Genomic DNA, 23,203 nt, shown 5'->3' on the forward strand with positions numbered 1-23,203 from the left:
TCTCGGCTTGTCTGCGATAAGGCTCGTGAGGACTGGGGAATATTCACTTCGTCGCTTCTCCTCGTGCGTCCTGCGTCCGGAGCTTCAAGATGAGCTGAGGCAAAGGTGCGAAGAAATTCGCGTTTCGCTTTTCGTCTCTTTTTTCAAGCTGTCGACACTTGGGATCACCTCGAAGGCAAGGTGGACAGAGTGGGATTGAGTGGTGGTCCGGAGCATAGTCTTCGCGGTCTCTGTAGGTTGAGGAATCGTAAAAAGCGCAACGCGAGAGAGCTCGGAGTCAGAAAAGCTTTTTCGTAACTCAGCCAGGTCGTCGCCTACTGTACGCTCTCGTGGCGGTTCTCCTTTGAGTTGCGAAAACTTCGAATTTTCGACAGCTCCCGCTTTTGAGGAGGCGATAGTTGCTTCCCTAGCTACTCTCGAGGGGAACGGGGGCTTCGAGTCCGACCTCAGTCTCGCAGGATCTGGTAAACAGCATTCGACGGTCGACATCGAGCGCGTCGAGAGATTCAATGAGAAGTTCGGTGAAAAAAATAGCGAAAAATTAGGTCGCTGTCGCACCAGTGCCGTGGACAAGGATCAGTAGGAGTCAGACAAACCGCTCCTAAAGGTGAGGTGGTGTGAAGAGGGAAAACATTGGTAAAGTCGCGCTTGGCGTTTGGAAAACGCGAAGTTCCTTTTCTCACACCCTCCTCCTCTTCCTCTCTCACCAGCCGCGACTAGAGGTGACGCGCGACGACAGTACCCGATCTCTAGCTTGATCGACCTAAAAGAGCACACCTCTCTCATCCCCTCCTTCTCCCTCTCTTTCTTCCCTTTCGTTTCCTTTTGAATCGGTCCCTCTTCTCGACACACCTCGAAATCTCCCTCTTCCGCCTCTCTCGCTCGCCTGGCTATACGCTAGGATGGCTTATCAACCACCTCAACCATCACAGGGCTACGGGAGACCTAGTCCTGATCTGAACAACCCCTTTGGATCGAACCACGGCCACGCTCATCATCACGCGCAGGGCCCTCTCGGCGGACAGAGCTACGAATCGGGAGAAAGTGACGAGTATCAAAGGGATCCTTACGCGAGTGAAGAGAACGTAGGTGGTGGCGCTCGAGGTTAGTCTCCCCTTCTCCCTTCTCGCGTTGGAAATACATCGCCGATTTCTTCCCTCCGCCGAGTCGAAACAATCTTGGCACGAACGAACGAATGGGAACGCGAGCTGACACACAACGCAATGATAGATGGATCTCAAGAAGGATATTACGCAGGAGGTTACCAACAACCGACAGGTCCTTTCATGGGAAGAAGCGATTCTCCCGCCGGATTCTCCGACTATGAATCTTCAGCAGGCGCTCACGGTACCGGACCTTACTCTCGATTACGGGAACCTTACCCGGCCTGGTCGAACGAGTCGCAAATCCCGCTCTCGAAGGAGGAGATCGAAGACGTTTTCATCGATCTCGCGAATAAATTCGGTTTCCAACGAGATTCAATGCGCAACATGTACGACCACCTGATGATCCAACTCGATTCGAGGGCGTCCCGTATGAGTCCGAATCAAGCCCTCCTCACGCTTCACGCCGATTACATTGGAGGAGAACACGCAAACTACCGAAAATGGTACTTCGCCGCTCAACTCGATCTCGACGACGCGATCGGTCAAGCGAACAACGGAGTCGCGAGGTTGGCTCGTAAGGCGTCTCGCAAGGCAGGAGTGAAATCGGCGGCGGCAACTCCTGCAAGCGTCAAAACTCTCGATTCGGCGAAACAACGATGGCAACAAGCGATGCATCAAATGTCTCCTTACGATCGAGCTCGACAACTCGCCCTCTACCTCCTCTGTTGGGGTGAAGCAGCTCAAGTTCGTTTCGTGCCCGAGTGCCTCTGCTTCATCTTCAAATGCGCCGACGATTACTACCGATCTCCCGAATGTCAAAATCGATCGGAACCCGTTCCCGAGGGACTCTACCTCCGAGCCGTCGTTCGACCACTCTACCGTTTCATTCGGGATCAAGGTTACGAAGTTCAAGATGGAGTGTTCGTCAGGAGAGAGAAGGATCACGAAGACATCATCGGTTACGACGACGTGAATCAGCTCTTCTGGTACCCGGAAGGTATTTCTCGTATCGTCTTGTCCGACAAGGTGAGTCGAGGACGATCTTTAGAGAGTCTCTCATTTGAATTGCTCGCTAATCTCGGTCTCAATCACACAGACTCGACTTGTTGATGTTCCCGCTGCTCAACGATTCATGAAATTCGACAAGATTGAATGGCACAAGGCGTTCTTCAAGACTTACTACGAGCGTCGTTCGTTCCTTCATCTCCTCGTCAATTTCAACCGAATTTGGGTTCTTCACATTTCAATCTTCTGGATGTACACCGTACGTAGCTACTCTCTCTCTCCACATTCACTCAGTGAAGTTTATGCTCATTCTATCGCTCGTTACAGGCTTACAACGTCCCGAACATTTACACCCCGTCTGGCCAAACTAAACCTCATGCACCCGTCCAATGGTCCGTCGTCGCTCTCGGAGGAGCGGTCGCTTCACTCATTCAAATCCTTGCTACCGCCGCCGAATACTCGTACGTCCCGACAACGTGGAACAACACTTCGCACCTCCTCCGTCGCATGGTTGCTCTTTTCGTCTGTCTCGCCATCACTCTCGCTCCTACCATTTACATCGTCGGATTCGACCAAACTTCGACCGCCGCTCTCATTGTCGGTATCGTTCAATTCGGTTTCGCCGTCCTCTTCGTCGTTCTCTTCTCGGTCGTTCCCTCGGGTCGACTCTTCGGAGATCGAGTTACGGGCAAATCTCGCAAGTACTTGGCGTCTCAAACCTTCACGGCTTCCTACCCTACTCTCTCGGTCAAACAACGTCTCGCCTCGATCGGTCTTTGGGTTCTCATCTTCGGATGTAAACTCACCGAATCCTACTTCTTCCTCACCCTTTCGTTCGAGAACCCGGTTCGAGTCATGGTCGGCATGAAGGTACAAAACTGTAGCGACACGCTGTTCGGTAGCGCCCTTTGCAGGAACCAACCCGCCTTCGCCCTCGCGATCATGTTCTGCATGGATCTCTGTCTCTTCTTCCTCGACACTTTCCTTTGGTATGTAATTTGGAACACCGGTAAGCTCAACCTCCGGCTCTTATCATCTTCTCGTTCTCCTACTCACTTTGATCCTCTCGTATAGTCTACTCGATCGTTCGTTCCTTCTCGATCGGTCTCTCGATTTGGACTCCTTGGAAAGGTGAGAGACACTTTGGATTCCAGACTCTTTCTCCAGAGCACTGACTTCTTGGGTTTCCACACTCGCTAGACATCTTCGAACGTCTCCCGAAACGAATCTACGCCAAGATCCTCGCGACGGCTGATATGGAAGTAAAATACAAGCCGAAGGTTCTCGTCTCTCAAGTTTGGAACGCCATCATCATCTCGATGTACCGTGAACACCTTCTCTCGATCGACCACGTTCAGCGACTCCTCTACCATCAAGTTCCGAGTGAACAAGACGGAAAGCGAACTCTTCGAGCTCCCATGTTCTTCATCTCTCAAGATGACAAGGTAATTTTCTCTCTCTCTCACTCTCGTCCTTGTGGATCGTCGCACTGACTCTTGTGTCTTTCGCTTCGATAGGGTTTGAAGGCCGAATTCTTCCCTCCTGGTTCCGAAGCCGCTCGTCGAATCTCGTTCTTTGCTCAATCTCTCACGACCTCGATCCCTGAACCTCTCGGAGTCGACGCCATGCCAACCTTCACCGTTCTCACTCCTCACTACTCTGAAAAGATTCTCCTCTCCCTTCGAGAAATTATTCGTGAAGAAGATCAAAACACTCGCGTCACCCTCCTCGAATACCTCAAACAACTTCATCCGGTCGAATGGGACAACTTCGTACGAGACACGAAGATCCTCGCGGAAGAATCGGCAGATCTCGACGAAAAGGCAGACAAGAAAACGGACGACATTCCTTTCTACACGATCGGATTCAAATCGGCCGCTCCCGAATACACCCTCCGAACTCGTATCTGGGCCTCGCTTCGTGCTCAAACTCTCTACCGTACCGTCTCCGGCTTCATGAACTACTCGAAGGCGATCAAGTTGATGTACCGTGTCGAAAACCCCGAAGTCGTTCAACTCTTTGGAGGCAACACGGAACGACTCGAACGCGAACTCGAACGTATGGCTCGTCGCAAATTCCGATTCCTCGTCTCGATGCAACGTTACTCGAAGTTCTCGAAGGAGGAAGTCGAAAACACCGAATTCTTACTCCGCGCTTACCCCGATCTTCAAATCGCCTACCTCGACGAAGAACGACCTCGCAAGGAAGGAGGTGAACCTCGAATCTTCTCGGCCCTCATCGACGGTCACTCAGAGATCCTCCCGAACGGTAAACGTCGCCCGAAGTTCCGCATCGAATTGCCTGGAAACCCGATTCTCGGAGATGGAAAATCCGACAACCAGAACCACGCCGTCATCTTCCACCGAGGAGAATACATTCAACTAGTCGACGCGAATCAGGACAACTACCTCGAAGAATGTCTCAAGATTCGAAACGTTCTCGGAGAATTCGAAGATTACCACGTTTCGAGCAAGAACCCTTACTCTCCCGACGGAGCGAAGGACTTTAGCAAGAACCCGGTCGCGATCGTCGGAGCTCGAGAGTACATCTTCTCGGAGAATATCGGTATCTTGGGAGACGTCGCGGCAGGAAAGGAACAAACGTTCGGAACTCTCGCCGCGAGGAGTATGGCTTACCTCGGAGGAAAACTTCACTACGGTCACCCCGATTTCCTCAACGCCATCTTCATGACGACTCGAGGAGGACTCTCGAAAGCTCAAAAGGGTCTCCATCTCTCGGAAGATATTTACGCAGGAATGCTCGCGAACGAACGAGGGGGTAAAATCAAACACACCGAGTACTACCAATGCGGTAAAGGACGAGATCTCGGATTCGGAACGATTCTCAATTTCACGACGAAAGTTTCATCCGGAATGGGAGAACAAATGCTCTCTCGCGAATACTACTACCTCGGTACTCAACTCCCGATGGATCGATTCCTCACGTTCTACTATGGTCACCCTGGATTCCACGTCAACAACATTCTCGTCATTCTCTCGGTTCAACTCTTCATGTACACGCTCGTTTACCTCGGAACTCTCAACAAACAACTCACGATCTGTCGATACACGAGTGACGGTCAATTCGTCGGTGGACAAGGAGGATGTTACAACCTCGTCCCGGTATACGATTGGATCAAACGTTGTGTTATCTCGATTTTCATCGTCTTCTTCATCGGTCAGTTTCCTCCTCTGTGCTTTCTTCTCCTTCGAGGCGCTTACTGACTCTCACTCCTCATATACAGCTTTCCTACCGCTCTTCTTGCAAGAACTTACGGAACGAGGAGTCATTCGCGCCGTCATTCGTCTCGGAAAACACTTCCTCTCGTTATCGCCAATCTTCGAAGTCTTCTCGACCCAAATCTCTTCGCATTCGGTCTTGTCGAACTTGGCATTCGGAGGAGCTCGTTACATCGCGACTGGACGTGGTTTCGCTACGACGAGGATTTCGTTCGCGATCCTCTATTCGAGGTTCGCCGGTCCTTCGATTTACCTCGGAATGAGAACGCTCCTCATGCTCTTCTACATCACTCTGACCCTCTGGATTCCTCACTGTACGTCTCAAGTCCCTCCTACCATCAGTGAGCATTAACTCATGCTCTCTCATTGCAGTGATTTACTTCTGGATTTCGATTCTCGCGCTCTGCGTCGCACCTTTCCTTTTCAACCCTCACCAGTTCTCCCTCGGCGACTTCATTATCGACTACCGAGAATACCTCCGATGGATGTCGCGAGGAAACTCGAGGGCTCACGCAAACTCGTGGATCGGTTACTGCCGTCTCTCGCGAACGAAGGTCACTGGATTCAAGAAGAAGAAGATCGGTCACCCTTCGGAGAAACTCTCGGGAGAAACTCCTCGTGCCAGTTGGCGTGTCATCAGTGAGTCTGACTCATTTTCATTTCCTCCCCGACTTAGCTAATTCAGTTTCTCTCGCTCAGTCTCAAACGAGATTCTCGCTCCTCTCGCCTTGGCCGTCATCCTCACCGTCGCTTACCTCTTCGTCAAGTCGTTCGCTGATCCTTCTATCGACGCCCTTCTTCGAATCGCCGTTATCGCCCTCGGTCCGATCGTTTTCAACGCCGTCCTCCTCATCGTTCTCTTCTTCACCTCGCTCTTCGTCTCTCCCCTCTGTGGAGCGTGCTGCGGTAACTTTGGATCGGTCATGGCCGCGATCGCTCACATCGGATCCGTTGTCGGAATGATCGCATTCTTCGAATTCCTTTGGGTTCTCGAGAGGTGGGATTTGAGTCACGCCGTCCTGGGTCTCATCGCGACGATCTCGATTCAACGTTGTATCTTCAAGATCCTCATCGCTGTCGGTATCTCGCGAGAGTACAAGCACGACGAAGTGAACCGCGCTTGGTGGACAGGAGTGAGTTTTCCCTTCTTCTTCTCTCTCTATTCTCCTCCTACTCTCGATGCTGACACTGTTGCCTCCTTCACTCAGAAATGGTACGGACGCGGAATGGGAACTTCTGCCTGGACTCAACCTGGACGAGAATTTGTCGTCAAACTTTCCGAAATGTCGTTCTTTGCCGGAGACTTTATCGCAGGAGTGAGTTCTTTTCTCTACTCTCATCTCTCTACTCTCTACTCTCGTCTCTCGTCTCGCGTCTCTCGTTTCGCGTCTCGCGTCCCGCGTCTCTGAATCCTGTACTGACTCCTGTTCACTCGTTTTAGCACATCTTGCTTTTCTTCCTCGCGATCCCTTGCTTGATTCCCGGATTCGCAACCCTTCACGGTGTCGCGCTTCTCTGGCTTCGACCTTCGAGGCAGATTCGTTCGCCCATCTTCTCTGTCAAGCAAAAATCGTGAGTCTTCTGCTTTCTTCGCCTTTCTCTTCGCCTTTCTCTCCGCGTTTCTCTCCGCCTCGTTCTAACGCTCTCTCCCACACCTTGCAGGTACCGTCGGAAGATCATCGCGAAATACGGAGCACTTTTCGCGTTGATTTTCGCCATTTTCTGCGCTCTCCTGGTCGCTCCCCTCGTCCTTGAGGGCTCAATCGACCTAGCCCTCGATGGGGTCAACCTCTAGATGTCCCTTTTCCGTCAAACCCACCCCTAGGCGCCTGGTGGGTCGCATATTCACGCTCGTCGTTGTTAGAAGTTGTAGCATCGTTTTCACCTTTTCCCTTCGTTTTCGCCTTTCCTCCCTTCTCTCTAGTCTTTTGGCATAGTTCGTAACCCTCTCCCTTTCTTCTACATAGACACTGCTTTTCATATTACGACCCTACGCTCCCCCTCGTTACTCCCTCCTCACGTTTATTCTGCTCAAACCTCGATCGTAGCTCTTATACCCTCTCACTCGCTCTCTCTCGCTTTCGTCCTTCTCTTGAAACACTTGCATTCTTCTCGTAAGCGCTTGCGCTTTTCAAATCTCGAGGTTCGACTTTCATCGAGAGAGAGAGAGAGAAGAATCGACGAACAATTTCCCTCTCTCACGCAACCGATTCACTTCGCACCTCCGACCAAACGATCAAGGAGATGTCTCTACGTACACCTCGCACACTAGTTCAACCCGCCGTTCGACTCTGGATCCGTTCCCACTCTTCATCATCGAATCCACCTTCTTTCCTCCCTCTCAGCCACACCTCTGCCGATACCCGTATTCCCTATGGTGACCCAGCTTGTGCTTCATCAGCCTACCTTCCCCGCGCACCAGGAGCGACAGAGACAACAGAGGAACAAGTCGATCCTCGAGCTACTGGAGAGACTCCTCAACTCGATCGAAGACAACGGGACATCTTGGAGAAGATCATCAGGGTAGATCAGGCGGGAGAACTGGGGGCGAACTATATTTACAGGGGACAGAGAGCTGTACTTGGCTTAGGAACGGATAAAAAGACGACGGATCTCGTGCAGGTACGTCTCATTCACTCTTTCTACATGATGCGAGCCTGCTTCAAAGCTGATCCCCGTCGTGTGACTCTCTCGTCGATAGGCCATGTGGGATGGAGAGAAGAAACACATCGCGGCGTTCGATAAACTCGTTACTCAACATGAAGTTCGACCGACTGCTCTGTATCCTCTGTGGAAGGCGATGGCGTTTGGGTTGGGAGCTGGAACTGCGATAATGGGAAAGAGAGCGGCGATGGCGTGCACAGAGGCGGTCGAGACGGTCATCGGGGAGCACTACAACGAGTGAGTCCCGCACGACCTTGTTCTTCGTTTCTCCTAAGTTTTGACCGTTCATTGACTGACACTGAGACTCTTACCATTAGACAACTCGAGCTACTCGATCAAGACTTTCCCGATCACCCTTCATTACCGTTGCTCAAGAAAGTTCTGACCGAATTCAGAGACGACGAATTGGAACATCTCGACACGGCCGTCGAGAACGAATCACAACAAGCACCTGCGTATGCTCTCCTGAGCGCGGTCATTGCTGGTGGATGTAGGTGGGCGATCGCAGCGACTTCGAAAGTGTAGAGACAGTAGAGACGGGGTAAAAGGGGGGAGGAAGAGGTTCGTTCCCCCTTCTTCGGTCGAGGTCCTCTGACCTCTCTCCTCCTCCTGAGCTTAATGAGTACCGTGTGAATATCTCCTGTAACGAAACGAAGGATCCGTTTGCTGCATCGATGGTCTGTCGAGATCCGTGCGAATGAGGATCTTCGTCTTCCGCCAAACGTTCTCCTCGCACGACGATGAGCCAACACCTCGTCTCTTGTTTTCTAGACGATCTCACGGCGTTCAAAGCATCCTCCGTCGTCGTCCGACGTACAGTACTGCAAGGTCGGGTGATCACCGAAACTTTCAAATCGTTGATTACGAGACACCTTCCCCTCCGCCCCACTCTTGGGGAAACTTTGAAACTCCCGTCTCCACTTTTTCGACTCTTCTTCTTCTTCTCCTAACTTTCTGTCCTCGCTTCGACCTCAAACCTCCTGGATACAATCTTCGGCTCCTGCTCAAGCACGACTCGAGCCTCTCGACTCGCTCTTCAGCTCTTTCGACTCTTTCCCTTATCACTCAACTTGCTTCCTCTCACCCTCGTCCCGAGATGTCTCCCGACCCAGCGAACCTCTCGAAGTCTATCCAGAAACTTCTCGACGATGCCGTATCGAAAGGAACGGCTCCCGGACTCGTCGCTACCGTCTTCAACAAGGACATCCTTGCCTCCGCTCAATCTGGCGTCGCCTCCATCAAAGACAAATCGCAGAAATTCACCCTCGACACGATTATCTGGCCCGCGAGTGCCGCGAAACCATTCGTTTCCCTCCTCGTGTTGATCCTCGTCGAGAAGAACGGAATCGATTTAGATTCGCATGAAGAATTGGTCAAGTTCTTGCCGGAATTGGGGAAAGATTGGCCTGGGACGAGGATTTGGAAAGTGATTGATGGAAAGGATGAGAATGGAGAATACAAGTATCGAGATGCGAAAGTTGGAATGTAAGGTCTTTCTCAGTTTTTCACTCCCAATTCGTCTCCTCGATGAAGTCACCGATCAGAGATTGTCGAAGCTGACCCAACAACCTGACGAGAATAGTACTCTGCGTCATTTACTCACCCATTCGATCGGATCTTCACTGCATTTCAACTCTGAGCACGGGAAGAAATTCGTAATTGCTGTCCCTCTCCGTCTGTAGTCATTGAACCGCTGACCAGAGCCTTGTACGTGACAGTACGACGAGTCGTTAAAGACGGGAAAGACTCACATGCAAGGGTATATCGAAGCCTACAACGAACCTCGAGCTCACGAGTCTGGTGAAGCTTTCGGGTGCGTGTACCGTCTCTCCCCGAGATGTCTCTCCCAACTGACCCTCTATTGATAACTGCGCGCACAGCTATGGTCTCTCAGCAGAATGGCTCGGAGTGTTCGTCTCGCGAATCAACAAAACATCGTTCCGCAAGGCCGCTCAAACCCTCTTGTTCAAACCTCTCAACCTCCCTCAAGATACGATCGAAGTATTCCGTACCCCCCGAATGAACGAAGACCTCGCCGAAATCGTCGCGAAATTGCCTGACGGAAACTTCGTTTCACTTCCCGAACCTGGTTTCGACACTCCTCAGTACGAAGATATGCCCCCGGACGGCATGTCAGTATTAGGTAACGCTCCGTTCTGGTGCTCGATATCGACGTTCACTCAAGGTCTACAAGCCCTACTCAACAAAACGGCACCTCCAGGAGGAAAACCTTTGATTTCCGAACAACTCTGGGAGGAAGCGACGACGGACGACTACAAACGTCGAGGAGTTTCAATTCAACAAGATCCCTTCATGGTTACGACCGAGCCAACTCTGTCGACTGATCTACCGAAGTGGTCAGAAATCGAAGAAGGCGCAGATCAGACCTTGGGGTGGAACATGTTTCAACAAGCAGTGCATCGTTCAAAGGTGAGTCACGACTTTTCGCTTGCACGTGTCTCGATGGTCGTCAAGGCGACCTCGAGTCCCTCCAACCCTTGAACTTTTCCTTACTTGGTTTTCTTTTCCGCGCAGAACGCCGTCGGTTTCCGCCCAAACGTTGTCGAATGGAGCGGTCTCGCCAACACCTATTACTTCCTCGACCACGAACGAGGCATCGGATGCGTCATCAGCACACAGTTCTTACCCTGGGGCGAGAAAGGGATGATCGATCTCAAAAACGAATTCTTCAAACTCGTTTTCGATTACTCGAGCAAGCAACCAGGGACGGAGCGAAGCAAAGATACCGAGACGAACGGAGTGGAAGGATTAAAGGTTGATGGGTTGAAGCTGGCTTGAAGGAATCGAGTTGGATTTGATGCTCTGCGGGAACCGTCGAAATTTCGGAGTCAATGTATCACTACCTTCAACCGAACGCAGTTGGATTGAGAGCTGATGGAAAAGAACTGCTCAGACCGTGTCGCTGTAGCGTCGACACTAACTCTCGCATCTCCGAACAGATTCCCTTTTCGAGCTCATACAATGTCAACGAAGCTTGTCTAAGTCCTGTCATGCAAAAATTCAGAACACAAGTTCCCGAATACGTTCTATTCCCCATCACTTCCCATATCGATAGCCGGCATCATATCGTCATCACTATCACTATCCTCTCCTTCCCGAGTCGCTTTCGAAGCAGTTGCGACTTTCGGCGTCACAGCAGGTTTCGATTTCGAAGTGAAAGTTTCCGTCGAGAACGATAACACGGGAGCCGGTGTCGGAGCTTCTTTCGTTTCAGGCTCGACGGCGGAAGGAGTCGAAGGAACGGGAGCTGAGACGATGGTCGAACCGAAAGCGGGAGCTTGGAACGAAGCGAATCCGTTTCCTCCTCCTCCTCCTCCGTTCGCACTGGCTGTACTCGTAGTCGTCGATGATGAGACGTTGAATCCATTCGCAGTCGACGTCGACGCAAACGACGTCGAAACGGTTTCTTTCCTCGTCGTCGTCGGTTTCTTCCTTTCCCTCGTTTCTTGCTCCTCCATCTCCTGATCCTCCTCCTCGCTTTCCTCCTCTCTATACTCTCCAACCTCCACATCTCTCCTCCTGAACTCCTCAACACCCTCTCTCAATTCCTCCTCCCCCTCTCCTCCCACTTCACCTCCTTTCCTGTCGCGCCTCAATCGAGCCAAATTCTCATTCTCCATAGCAATCGGTAACTTTGGGTGTCCCAATTTCCCCAATTCGTTCAAACCTCTCAATCCGATCAACTGGATTTGCTCGTTCGAAGAGAGGGAACAAGTCTTCCAGACGCTCAAAGAACGTTCTTCGAGTCCGACTCCACCGATCCCGAAGGAAACACTCGTTTGGAGCGCTCGGAGAACCGAGACTTTGAACGGGAGGGAATGTTTGACGATTTCGAGAGGGGAAGAGTTTGAGCTTGTCGTAGAGGCGGGATAGAACGTCGAGGACTGGAGGGAAGTCGAGAGTGGGGCGATCGTCGAGAAAGATGGGGAGAGGGAGATGTAGAGGAGGAGACGAGAGGTTGCGAGTTGAAGTGCGGGAGGGAGGAATTGACTGATTGGAGCTCGGAGGAGTCGTTCGAGAGCTTTACACAAACGACGACGAGTCAGTCCCGCGTAAAAGCTTCTAACAAAAGAAATTAAACTTACTCTCGAGTCCCTTGATCGTGATCTCCAGATCCCTCTTATCGACAGCAGCTCTCGTATCGACCATACTTTCCGTCGGATCGAAACTCGTCTTGACCCTCTTGTTCTTCCTTCCTTCTTGTCTACCTGCTCCTTTCCCAGCAGCAGTCTTTTCTGTACTGGCGACATTGACGTTGAGAGGTTCGAGAGCGACGGAAGAGATATCTTCGAGGAGGGAACGCCAGACTCGAGAGAGTGACTTCGAGGCTTCGTTGGGGTCGAGGTGGGAGGAAAGAGAATTCGCGAGGAGGGAATAGGTGGTCGAGAGTGCGGGTCGCATAGGACTAGACTCGGTAGCGACGTTAACAACTCTCCTCGAAATGTAAGAGGGAAAGAGCGACTCACGATCTAACCTCGTAAGTACTCAAAGTCCTCGCAATAGTTCCCAACACAACATTCGAAAACCCAACCATCTTCGTCCCAACACACAACCCAAGTTGCGCCAATAATTGACACCCCAAAACTTGAATTTTCGGTACCAACGACATAGTCAACGTATGAACGGTCGGATCTACTCGTTCTTTCGTGGGACTTTCGCGGTTGAACCCGACCATTCGGACTCCGAGTTCGACGAGAGCTCCGACGGGGATACTGACTTCACCGGCTTTCTCGGTTGACGGAGTACGGAGGGCTTTGAGGAGTACGAGTGAGAGCGTTTCGAGTCGAGCGAGAGCGGGGAATGGGGATTGTCCGTCCCCTTCGAGAGGGGGTAGAGCAAGAGGCGAGAGGGTGTGGTTCGTTAAAGCGTCTAGCGGAAAAGCGAAAGTAAGTTCTCTCTCAACGATTCCAAAGCCTTTCCGAGAAAGGATTGAAGTGACCGAGAACTTACCTTCGGAAAAGATCCCACCCGTAACGATCGAAACGAGTTCATCGCAACTCGCGACCAACGCCTCGACTCCGGTTTTCCAGGCTTCTCTCAATCCTTCTTTCCCTTTTGGTGCGAGCAAGTAGAGGGAAACGAACAGGTTCGAAGCCGAGTCTTGGAGGGACGGCGGCGAGGTGACATCGCAGAGAAGAGAGAGGGAGAGGGCGTGAAGCGAGGGAGAGAGAGGTCGAAGAGCGGTAGGGAAGAGAGGGAGGAGAGTGCAGATCGTCGAAAGGGATGCGAGTTTGATCTAACGGAGAACGTCTCAGCACATCGACGGGAGAACTCTCTTCGAGAGACACTCACCTGAAGGGACGTAGACTCGTTAACAGCTTGAACGAGACTCGAAACGAATTTCTGTACTGCTTGAGCTCCGACATTCTCCCTCGCCCATTCAGGATACCAAGTACTCTTCGCTACGATCAACTTGGTTGTTTCTACTGCTGCTAGATAGAGGGTCGGATCGAGTTTCGAGATGGGAGTCGAGAGAACTTGTTGAGCTGAAGTTAAAGTCTGTTTCGACGCGGCAAGGAAAAGCGTCGAGGAAGAGGTGAAGGTGTGGTGCAGGAGTTGGAAGCCGGCAGATCGAATAGAGGAAGGGTTCGAGGCGGCTAAGAGGGAGATGAGACGGAGTTGCCAACTGGAGGAGAACGAGAGAGAATGAGCTGAGAAAATGGGAGCGGGACAGCGAACGGGACTGACCGATGTAAAGTAGGACCATTTGTACCTTCTTCTAGCTCGGTACGGGCGATCAATCGTTGCGTTTCGAGAGTTGAAGAGATATAGTTGATCGAAGAAGGAATCGATTGATTCGTCGCCAAATGATGCGACAAGAGGTGATTGAGCATAATCGTAGCCATTCTAGAATACTCACAAGGACTTTTTACAGTCCTGTCGAGTTCGCTAGAGTCGTGAGGAGTGCAAGAGATCAAACGAGTTTCTCTCATCTTTTTCTCTTCTCCATTCTACTCACTCGAACATGTCACTACCGTCAGATCAATCTTCCGATACAGAAGAACAACCTACGAGTCTCTCCCCTCCTACTGTAGCCGCCTCTCTCCCTCCTCCCGCCGCATCGACTTCGAATGATTCAACTACTTTCCTTTCCCTCGGCGTCCAACCTTTCCTCTGTCAAGCACTTCAAGCGATGGCAATTCGTAAACCGACTGGAGTACAAGCAGCATGTATCCCCCCAATTCTAGCAGGAGCGGATTGTATAGGATCGGCTCAAACGGGTTCGGGAAAAACTATCGCGTTCGCGATTCCTATCTTGCAGGCTTTGGCGAAAGATCCTTATGGGTTCTTTGCGATCGTGTTGACTCCTACGAGGTCAGTCTCTCTTCGTTCCCCCTCTTTGTACGGTGACCGTGCTGAGTCGGATGGGAAATTCGTTCGTTTCGGACAGGGAATTGGCGTTCCAAATCAGTGAACAGTTCAGAGTATTGGGTTCAGCAGTCAATCTACATTCGACCGTGATCGTCGGAGGAATGGACATGATGCATCAAGCGATTGAATTAAGGAAGAGACCTCACGTGTTGATTGCGACTCCCGGAAGATTGGTAGATTTGATTAAATCGAACCAAGGGGAATGGAGTTTAGGCAAAGTTAGGTTCCTCGTACGTGATTCCTCCCGCTCAGCTTCATACCCATCAAGCTGAGGCGATGAAAGGGATCCGTAGGTTCTCGATGAAGCGGATCGAATTTTGACCCCAACTTTCGCCCCTGAACTCTCCTACATCATCGATCAACTACCGAAAGAACGACAAACTCTGCTCTTCACTGCGACTTTGACGGATCCGGTCATGGCGTTACAGAACAAACCTCATACGGATCCGAAGAAACCGAAAGTGTTCACTCATGTTTCTCGAGACGTGTAAGTGACGCTCTCTAGCCATCAGAAGTTCACACTCGATGACTGATGGGAGGAGGACGTAACGTGCAGTATCACGACACCGGCGGGTTTGACCCAAAAATACGTTTTCATTCCCTCCCAAGTTCGCGAAGTCTACCTCGTCTACCTCCTCCTCAACCTCTGTTCCCTAACCGGTGCCAAACCCTTACACTCCACACCCGCACCCACGACCACCACAACATCCACTTCAAAACGTGGGAATCCAAAGAAACGTCCCTCGGACAAAAAAGACGAAGAAGTCATCCCCCTCCTCCCTCAAACGATTCTCTTCGTTCCTCACTGTCGTACCGCCGCACTCCTCACCGAACTCTTCTCTTCCCTTCCTACTCCGGTCCCTTGTACTTCCCTTCATTCGCACCTCTCCCAACCGGATCGACTACGTTCCCTCTCCCTCTTCCGTCGACACGCCGTCCCCCTCCTCATCGCGACGGATGTTGGGTCTCGTGGATTGGATATTCCGGAAGTGGCGGTAGTTGTGAATTGGGAAGTTCCGAGAGTCGCGGATGATTACGTTCATAGAGTTGGTAGGACTGCTAGGGCAGGGAGAACCGGTACGAGTATTACGTTCGTTACGGAGGGGGATGTCGAATTGGTCAAAGTTTTGGAGGAGAGAATAGGTAAAGAACTCCCAATATATATTCCCTTCATTCTGGGTTCACTTCCGAGTTGCGAGGACTAACGACGAGTTCTGTGTTGGGGTTTGTGACGATTTAGGTACTCAATTGACTGAGTTGGAATTACCGGAAGAACCAGTTCTCGAACTCCTCAACTCTGTATCAATCGCAAAACGAATGGCAAACATTGTACGTTTCCCTTCCCCTTTCCTCCCTCCTTCTCACTTTCACCAAGCAAGTTCGTCGTACTGACTCTCGTGGACGATGCAATAGGCATTACATCAAGAAGGATTCGGTAGTAAACAAGAAAACAATCGAAAGAAAGCTGGGATCGTGAAAGGAGGAAAAGCAGGAGGAGGTTCGGAGACTGTTAAAGCGGCGGGTAAAGGTGGTGCGACGAAGAAGGGGAAGGGAGGGAAGGGGAAAATCAAGAAGGTCGGAGGTGATTAGGCTTGAGTAGGAGCTGCTCTGAGAGGCGATATCCCTGAGGAGAGGAGGAGGAGAACTTTTTCGAGGATTTTGCATACTTTTTCTGGCCTTTTTATTTTCGCTTGCTTGTTGTAAACACTTGCCCGAAATCGTTCTCCTCTTAGCCTTCACTACCTTGCATCCTCAACGGCGAGATGAGGGAGTAACCCCTGTCTCGAAATTTCCAATTCTTCGAGAATGATGAAGCTTTCTCTCTCCGTCCCTTCACCTCCTCCCATTCTCTCCTTTCGCCCGTTCCACTCTCAACTCGTTCGGCAATGTCCGCCTCACGTTCATTCGAGCTCTACCCCGTCACTCCTTCAAACGCATCCACCACAATTCCCGACCTCCTCCGTCTAATCAAAGCTCTCGCAGCGTACGAGAAAGAACCCGATGCAGTAGAAGCTACGGAAGAACTACTACGGAACGCAATGTTTGGTGATCCAGAGAAGGGAGGGAGGAAATATGCGGAAACGGTTTTGGCGTACACTGGGGGAGAACCGGGGACGGAGGGAAGTGAGGCGGTTGGGATGGCGGTTTATTTGTGAGTACAGTACTCTCCCGACGGTCGAGCTGATTGGACTCGAGCGATGATGAGCTTGATTTCTTTCGATTTTCTCCCCACTTCTTCGCTACCTTTCTCTCTCGCGTCTTCCCACATCAATACCCTTCATTCTCGACGCCCGAACGCAGTTACACGTTCTCGACCTGGACGGGCCGTGGCGGTCTCTACCTCGAAGATCTCTTCGTAGTCGAATCGATGCGAGGTCAAGGAGTTGGAAAAGCTCTCTTCGCTCACCTTGGTCGCTTATGCAAAGAGTTGGAGTTACCGAGAATGGATTGGGTCGTATTGGATTGGAATACGCCCGCGCAGGACGTGTATAGGAGGATGGGGGCGAATCACGTAAGTTGTCTCTTTTTCCGCTTTTGGCGAAGAGATGAGGAGATGGTCAATTGGACGTCGAAGAGAGGGGGAAGAAGAACTGATGAGCTTGTATCGAGGACGTTGCAGAAGAAGGAATGGTGGGGGATGAGATTGGAGGGAGAGAAACTCGCGAAATTGGCACAGTAGACATCAATCAATGACGACAAAAAGGTAGAAATATAATATCAGCAAGTAGTCAGTATTCCGTCTTCACTTCTACAGCGCGAGAGTAAGCAGTGGGATTGGCGGGGCGGGAGAAGGGGAGTACAGGCGATCAAACCCGTGTTCCGTTCTTGCCAAGTCGATCTTTGAATCCTTTTCCATCGCGTGACAAAGAGCTCAGGTGTCCGTTTCTCCCTGAGGCTTGCTCTGCTTCTGCGATGCTGGATCGAGGTCGTAACGCGGCGAGGGCAACGGTGTTTGGAGCGAGGTTGAAGTGTTGAAAGCTTAAAGTCCCCTGGTTGTCCTTCCTCTCGCGGAGTCGACGACGTTTCCTCGGTGATTGGCGTCCCATGGATCGAGCTTTCTTCACTGGTGAGCTCCAGTATTGAACCAGATCGCGCGAATGCCGGTTTTTCGGGGTTGTTCACTCTGTCTGCATCGTTTGATCCTCCTCCTGCTCCTTTTCACGTCCCTCTCCCGCTTTCGCACCGAACGAAGTCAATTCGACCATCTTCTTGAGTTCTTCTCTATGAACGCATCAATGTAAGATCAGGATTCGCTGAAAGAGAGACAGAAAAGGGAAGCCAGTCTTACCGTTTCTTGACCAATTCTTTCTCAAGTTCCTCGATCAACCAATCCTGATCCTCCAAGCTCAGATCCCCCGCTTCCAAGTTATTCGCTTGATGCTGCAGCAAGTTCAAGGAGGTCCTCAGGGAAGCAGCCTGACGCGAGAGAGAGAATCGTCAATCATGACGGTCGCAAGTAGCTGGGAACTACTTCGACGAAAGACTGACTTGTTTGTTAAGTTCTAATTTAGATGCTCTAGCTTCGACTTCGTTTGCACCGGTCGATTGTGAAGAGAAAGAGGAGTTGGAAGTCGAAGCGGAAGTAGCGAGTTGAGAGAGATTGATCAATCGAGGAAGGAGGGTACCGGCGAGGGCCCTATCGAATTGGACTGGACTGTTCTGAGAGGTCATGTTTCGGTAAGAGGAGAGGAAGGACAGGGAGAGGGCTCGGAGAAAGTTGCGGTTTGAGATGAACTCCTCTTGCGCTTCACCACATCGCTCTATTCAGCTGAACGCACGTCAGAGCTACTCACAAGCGATCTCGCGACGATACGACCCCCGAACTTTGAGCTCAGAAGCTATCGCTCGACTTTCCTACGAATTTCCTTTCTCTCCTTCAACGTCGACTCGTTTGACGACTTGCACAGTCAGGGAAGATGGTTCAAACGTCTCAATCATCCTACACCTACGAGTACGTTTCACCTCCCTTTCTCTTCCTACTCCCGCTGACGTCCTCTTCGTTTCTCGTTCAGGATTCCACTTCCGTACATCATTCTCGCCCATAACCAACGCTACCCTTCTCCCTATGGCACCCATATCCTCTCCTCCGACGTGATCTCCCGTTCGTTTTGTCCCGAATCGAACGTGCTAACGACAACGAGGTTAATGAACAAACGTGGGAAAATGCCGAAATGGGCTCCTTCCTTCATTAGTTCAATCGGTACGAGTTGGGTAATCGAACAAACTCAAGTCGATCTGAATCTGCACCACGAGAACGAAGAGGGGGAAAGAGCAGGGGAGTTGAGAACGAGAAGTAGGAATTTGGATCATAGGAAAATTTTACAGGTCGAGGAATTTCAGGTCTTTACTCAATCCCCTGGTAACTCTTTAGCGTAAGGAACTCGATCCTCTTGTTCATCAGAACTCTGTCTGAAAAGGTAGCTGATGAAGAACTTCGCGGCCTTGCGATTTTCAGAACGGATTCAATCACGTATTCCCGGATTACTTCAGACCTAGATTTCTGGCTCCTTCGAGACCGTGTCGAAAAGTACGGGTTATCAAAACTACCTAAATCAATCTCCAAAGTACGTCTCTTTCTACTTCTCCCTCCCTTCCCTTCACTACGCTGACTCGCTCGAAACCGAAATCGATAGGCTCGACTCGGTTTGAACCTAATCGCCACACTCCTGCTCCAACCCTCCACCTCCTCTTCCCTCCTCTCCTCGGGCCCTCTCCAGCCCTACTCATTCGAACCCGTTCCATCTCCATTATCGATCGCCCTCCGTGCAAAACTCGACGAAGCTCGACAAGCCTGGTTACTCGATCAAGATCCATCCCTGCTTCCTGAGGACCTAATCGGGAGAAACGATGAGTCGGAGAATGGAGAAGGGGTGGAACCTGGGAGGATTTGGAGAGTGAGATGGAGGAATGCGGTTAAGAGGGGGAAAGAGAGGTTTAGGAAGAGAGTGTGTGAGGTGACGGGATTGTTGTGCGATGAGAAGAGTAGGGAGGAGTGTGGTGTGTCGACGTCGGAAGGAAGAGGACAGGGTCGGTAGAAGAAGAGGGAGGATAGAAAAGTAAATTTTGGTTTTCGTTTTTTCAGGTTTCGTTAGATTCTGTTGTTGTTGTTGTTCTTAGCCATTTCCCCCGTGATAGTACGCCGTTGTTAGACTCGTCGCAATCATTCTTTTTTGCCTATCGCAACTCATCTCTCTTTACCCTTTGAACCCTCGAGACATCTAAAGCGAGAGAGAATGTCCCTGATGCTAGTAAACATAAAAATCGTGATACAAAGCAGAACGAAAACAATGACTGCAAAACTACGACGTTGGTGAATACCGTCCACCTTTTCCTCTCTTTCCTCTCTATCCCTCCTGCTGGGTCTCGTGAAACTCCCTCTTAGATCAATCCCAACATTTTCGCCCTCTCCGGATTCAACCCATTAACCAATTTCCCCTTATCCGCCGGCGGGGGTGGAGGACTTCCCGCACTCGCACTCGCACTCGCACCTGTCATCGTCATCGTCGGGGGAGCCGAATAACTCGGTTGTCCTGCCCCAATTCCTGGTGGAGGTCTGAATCCCGGTGGAGGAGCAGGCATACCTCCTCCTATTCCGGGACCTGAAGGAGCGAATCTCAGAGGATGAGGAGCGCCAACACCCGGAGGAGGAGGGAAGGGGGAAGGGGAACCGTAGCCTGGCGGAGGACCGGCGGCTGGTGAACCCGGGAACCCGTTCGAAGTCATGGGAGGTCCGGCGAATCTCACTACACCACCGATTCTATCAGTGACCAGTTCCTCGCGTGAAGAGGAAGAGGTAGAGGAAGGAGACGTACTCGGAGCGCCGACTGCACCAGGAGGAGGTAAAGGCATTCCAACGTTCCCACCCATCGCGACCGCTCCAACGGGTGCTCCCATCGGTAACCCATCTGGACCCATTTGGAGGATTCGAGCTTGTCCTCCTCCACCGTGTTCGTACGCGGCACAGATTTGGTCGATCAATTCTTGTACTCGATCGTTTCCTAGCGCTGTACGAACCAGAACGAGGTCAGTGTGTGGAGTAGAAGGGAGAGGGATAGGGAGAGAGGGGATAGATGACGAACAGGCATAGTAGTCACGAACGTTGGAGAGATGGTTTCGACCGGCGTTGTGAGCTCGTCGGACAGAGGCGGAATCGTGTGTGAGGAAGACCTGACAAGATCATGATCATCGTAAGCACTACGAAACCGTTGACGGCGAGTCAAAGGAATCGAGAACTCACATCGCAGTAATCACAGAGATATCGAGAAGCTGAACAGAGAGAGAGAGACAGAGAGAGAGAAGTGTGTCAGTTTCGTTAAACCGGGAAGCCAAGCGAAGATCGCAGATCAAAGATGGACAGAGTGTGGTCTGGAACTTACGCATGGTAGGGCTGGAGTGCTAGATAGCTGTTGAAGGAGAGTCGAGGGAGAATGAGAGATCACTGTCGGAGATGGGAGAACATGGTCAGCTGCATGCAAGCGCATACCACCAGACCATTACTCACCTTGTACTAGCTTGTTCAAGGCTCACGTAGGTCGTGTGTAGGTTGAGGAGGGAGTCGAGGTTCAGGAAAGTTGATGAAACTGTCAAACGACCGCAACGAGCTTGAGGCGGGAACTAGTCGAATGCCTGGTCGCTAGAATACTGGTCTCGTGATCGACTAAGCTGTTCGAGGATCGGCAATTTGTTGATGAAGGGAGAGAACGATTCGGATTCAATTTGCTCCCTCTAACGCTTCACTCGACCGGACTCTCCCTTCGTACAGCTCACCAGACGCCTTACAAACTCAAGTAGGATAGTATTATGGCCACCGGAGGAGTAACAGAACCGTTCGACCTAGTCCGAGTCTCACTTTCCGAACGAATCTTTGTCAAACTACGAGGAGACCGTGAACTACGAGGGGTACTTCACGTGAGTGTCCAACCGACTCTCCCTCTACTGCATGAGAGCTGATGAGCGTGCGAGAGATTAGGCGTACGATGGACACATGAATATGGTATTGAGTGATGTCGAGGAAACGGTTTATCTAGTTGATATCGATCAACAGACACAGCAGAACGTAGTCAGGGTGAGTCTACACATCGCTGTAACGTCGCGGGAGACGAGAAGCTGATGAGAACGGAATGAATGCAGACGGTGAAGAGAAATAGTGAAATGTTGTTCGTCAGAGGGGACGGTGTCGTTCTCGTGAGCTCTCCTTTATTCTCATACTCCTTCAGTCTCGCTGATGACGTCTCGTCCTTTCAGGTTGCGCCCCCTTCACAGTAATCGCTGGAAGGCACCTCGATTTCTCATTTTGTATTTCTCTCTCCCTTTCCTCGATACCGTAATGCAAAACCTCAAATGCTACAATGCAGCAACACGACCAATGCAAAAGAACAGAGAGCCCCTCAAATGATATCACTCCCACTCGCTACATCCTTCTCCGTTCTCCATCGACTCCCCCTCAACACATCCAATTTCAATTTCCCACTCGATTCGTCCGCTCCCATTCCTTCCAAACTCGCATTACTACCTCCACTCGATCCTCCTCCTCCTACTTGTAAAGGTTGTATACCAGGTTTCGACGAGAGGATCGAAGGGAGTGAAGGAGGCGGCATCGATTTCGTAGATTCTTCTTCCTCTTCACCTCCTGAGGGTCGAGGAGTGAGCCGTTCCTCAGGGGTATTCGTGCATCCCGTTTCTCCTTCACCTATTCTTTCTCCCGCTCCTCCAGAGGCGTCGCCCTCAGTTCCGGAAGGTAAAGGAGTAACTGCTTGAGGGTTCATCTCCGACAATACCGCTAACGGTGAAGGGGTCGATCTCTCCCCTTCCATCCCGTCTCCTCCTCCTTGATCGTTGACTAGATGCGATAGTATTGGAGCCGCACCGAATGGAGCTGGAGGTATCATTGTGGAGTTTGGTCTCGGCATTTCTGGATCTGGTTCCGCTCTCGAACGACAATAATCCCTTGGTACGGTCCCATCGATCAACCATGAACGGTACAATAACGACGTAACGAGTGATAAGGGTAATGGTTCTTTGAGCGCTCTCCCTTGTTTGAACGCGAGAAAGATTCCCTACGACATCATCCTATGCTTATCAGCTCACGTCCTTGTTCGTGAGATTGATGAGAGAAGGTGAGAATCGTACCTCTGAGATCTTCTTGAGTTCCTGAGTCGACCCTTTCTTCTCCCCTCCTACTGCGAATCCATCATCCGGAACTTCTTCCGCTTCAACCTCTTTCTCTTTCTCCTTCTCTTTTCCCTTCCCTGTTCCTCCTCCATTTAGTGTGATCGGAGTCTCTAATAGTGTCGGCACTGCACTGGGAGCTGTCGAAGCGGAGAGGAGAGGGGAAGGAGAACCACCAAGTATTTGACCCGAATTCGCTGCTCTCAACATTTGTTCCAACGTTTGAATCCTCTGAGTGAAGACCGTATCCCTCGGTGATTTCCTCCTCTGTTCAGTTCGCGAGTGCTCATCATCGGTGTTTGTTGAAGGAGTAGAAGGAGGAGGAGAGGAATCTTTAGTTGATGAAGTCGAGGAAGAGGAGGAGGGAGTTAACCAGGAAGAACGAATGATTTCCCATCGTTCTGTAGGGTCTTGTATTGATTGTGAAGGCGACGGTGGACGGGACATGTTGAGGGAAGAGCTTGGAGGGTGTGAGGAGCGAGCGGAGTTTGAAGCCAAGTTTCGGACATGTCTTCTCCGTCCGAATCAGGTGAATAAACTGAAGGTACTCTCAGTGATGGCGAACATTCATAGGAAGCGAAAGAAATGTATGTTACACCAAGATCCGAGAGGGAGAAAGCGAAAAAG

The 23,203-nt window shown here is 51.1% G+C and overlaps 11 protein-coding genes across 11 annotated transcripts; 7 read left to right on the top strand and 4 right to left on the bottom strand.

The window, feature by feature from the left end:
- Nucleotides 1-902: 902 nt before the first annotated feature.
- Nucleotides 903-7,145, top strand: JCM6883_000469 (1,3-beta-glucan synthase; the record flags this gene model as incomplete). The annotated part of the gene is made up of 13 exons (XM_076631131.1): nucleotides 903-1,104; nucleotides 1,231-2,132; nucleotides 2,203-2,370; nucleotides 2,439-3,120; nucleotides 3,186-3,242; nucleotides 3,312-3,556; nucleotides 3,629-5,288; nucleotides 5,356-5,664; nucleotides 5,723-5,989; nucleotides 6,050-6,483; nucleotides 6,559-6,666; nucleotides 6,792-6,922; nucleotides 7,013-7,145. 13 exons carry the CDS (start codon nucleotides 903-905, stop codon nucleotides 7,143-7,145), a joined length of 5,298 nt encoding a protein of 1,765 aa, XP_076488999.1.
- Nucleotides 7,146-7,594: 449 nt separating this feature from the next.
- On the top strand, nucleotides 7,595-8,539 carry CAT5 (putative monooxygenase CAT5; the record flags this gene model as incomplete). The annotated part of the gene is made up of 3 exons (XM_076631132.1): nucleotides 7,595-7,972; nucleotides 8,052-8,251; nucleotides 8,332-8,539. The coding sequence occupies 3 exons, from the start codon at nucleotides 7,595-7,597 to the stop codon at nucleotides 8,537-8,539; spliced, it is 786 nt and encodes a 261-aa protein (XP_076489000.1).
- Nucleotides 8,540-9,110: 571 nt separating this feature from the next.
- Nucleotides 9,111-10,813, top strand: JCM6883_000471 (serine hydrolase domain-containing protein; the record flags this gene model as incomplete). The annotated part of the gene is made up of 5 exons (XM_076631133.1): nucleotides 9,111-9,499; nucleotides 9,597-9,669; nucleotides 9,733-9,827; nucleotides 9,895-10,444; nucleotides 10,550-10,813. The coding sequence occupies 5 exons, from the start codon at nucleotides 9,111-9,113 to the stop codon at nucleotides 10,811-10,813; spliced, it is 1,371 nt and encodes a 456-aa protein (XP_076489001.1).
- Nucleotides 10,814-11,061: 248 nt separating this feature from the next.
- Nucleotides 11,062-13,881, bottom strand: JCM6883_000472 (uncharacterized protein; the record flags this gene model as incomplete). The annotated part of the gene is made up of 6 exons (XM_076631134.1): nucleotides 11,062-12,056; nucleotides 12,121-12,440; nucleotides 12,502-12,904; nucleotides 12,986-13,271; nucleotides 13,328-13,661; nucleotides 13,724-13,881. 6 exons carry the CDS (start codon nucleotides 13,879-13,881, stop codon nucleotides 11,062-11,064), a joined length of 2,496 nt encoding a protein of 831 aa, XP_076489002.1.
- A 119-nt stretch (nucleotides 13,882-14,000) lies between these two features.
- JCM6883_000473 (DEAD/DEAH box helicase) lies at nucleotides 14,001-15,997 on the top strand (the record flags this gene model as incomplete). Its single annotated transcript, XM_076631135.1, has 6 exons — nucleotides 14,001-14,350; nucleotides 14,427-14,637; nucleotides 14,701-14,894; nucleotides 14,964-15,550; nucleotides 15,648-15,736; nucleotides 15,821-15,997. The coding sequence occupies 6 exons, from the start codon at nucleotides 14,001-14,003 to the stop codon at nucleotides 15,995-15,997; spliced, it is 1,608 nt and encodes a 535-aa protein (XP_076489003.1).
- Nucleotides 15,998-16,293: 296 nt separating this feature from the next.
- On the top strand, nucleotides 16,294-17,087 carry JCM6883_000474 (GNAT family N-acetyltransferase; the record flags this gene model as incomplete). Its single annotated transcript, XM_076631136.1, has 3 exons — nucleotides 16,294-16,559; nucleotides 16,709-16,919; nucleotides 17,028-17,087. The coding sequence occupies 3 exons, from the start codon at nucleotides 16,294-16,296 to the stop codon at nucleotides 17,085-17,087; spliced, it is 537 nt and encodes a 178-aa protein (XP_076489004.1).
- Nucleotides 17,088-17,526: 439 nt separating this feature from the next.
- Nucleotides 17,527-18,079, bottom strand: JCM6883_000475 (uncharacterized protein; the record flags this gene model as incomplete). Its single annotated transcript, XM_076631137.1, has 3 exons — nucleotides 17,527-17,629; nucleotides 17,697-17,824; nucleotides 17,897-18,079. The coding sequence occupies 3 exons, from the start codon at nucleotides 18,077-18,079 to the stop codon at nucleotides 17,527-17,529; spliced, it is 414 nt and encodes a 137-aa protein (XP_076489005.1).
- Nucleotides 18,080-18,324: 245 nt separating this feature from the next.
- UPS1 (Ups1p) lies at nucleotides 18,325-19,443 on the top strand (the record flags this gene model as incomplete). The annotated part of the gene is made up of 4 exons (XM_076631138.1): nucleotides 18,325-18,359; nucleotides 18,421-18,780; nucleotides 18,864-18,972; nucleotides 19,042-19,443. 4 exons carry the CDS (start codon nucleotides 18,325-18,327, stop codon nucleotides 19,441-19,443), a joined length of 906 nt encoding a protein of 301 aa, XP_076489006.1.
- A 343-nt stretch (nucleotides 19,444-19,786) lies between these two features.
- Nucleotides 19,787-20,788, bottom strand: YHC1 (Yhc1p; the record flags this gene model as incomplete). Its single annotated transcript, XM_076631139.1, has 4 exons — nucleotides 19,787-20,412; nucleotides 20,488-20,575; nucleotides 20,646-20,674; nucleotides 20,785-20,788. 4 exons carry the CDS (start codon nucleotides 20,786-20,788, stop codon nucleotides 19,787-19,789), a joined length of 747 nt encoding a protein of 248 aa, XP_076489007.1.
- A 420-nt stretch (nucleotides 20,789-21,208) lies between these two features.
- LSM3 (U4/U6-U5 snRNP complex subunit LSM3) lies at nucleotides 21,209-21,673 on the top strand (the record flags this gene model as incomplete). The annotated part of the gene is made up of 4 exons (XM_076631140.1): nucleotides 21,209-21,316; nucleotides 21,378-21,473; nucleotides 21,539-21,592; nucleotides 21,653-21,673. 4 exons carry the CDS (start codon nucleotides 21,209-21,211, stop codon nucleotides 21,671-21,673), a joined length of 279 nt encoding a protein of 92 aa, XP_076489008.1.
- A 122-nt stretch (nucleotides 21,674-21,795) lies between these two features.
- JCM6883_000479 (uncharacterized protein) lies at nucleotides 21,796-23,023 on the bottom strand (the record flags this gene model as incomplete). The annotated part of the gene is made up of 2 exons (XM_076631141.1): nucleotides 21,796-22,464; nucleotides 22,538-23,023. 2 exons carry the CDS (start codon nucleotides 23,021-23,023, stop codon nucleotides 21,796-21,798), a joined length of 1,155 nt encoding a protein of 384 aa, XP_076489009.1.
- Between the last annotated feature and the right edge of the window lie 180 nt (nucleotides 23,024-23,203).

Source organism: Sporobolomyces salmoneus (genome assembly GCF_050403485.1).
Source record: "Sporobolomyces salmoneus JCM6883 DNA, S_salmoneus_JCM6883_v1_ctg14, whole genome shotgun sequence".
NCBI lineage: Eukaryota > Fungi > Basidiomycota > Microbotryomycetes > Sporidiobolales > Sporidiobolaceae > Sporobolomyces > Sporobolomyces salmoneus.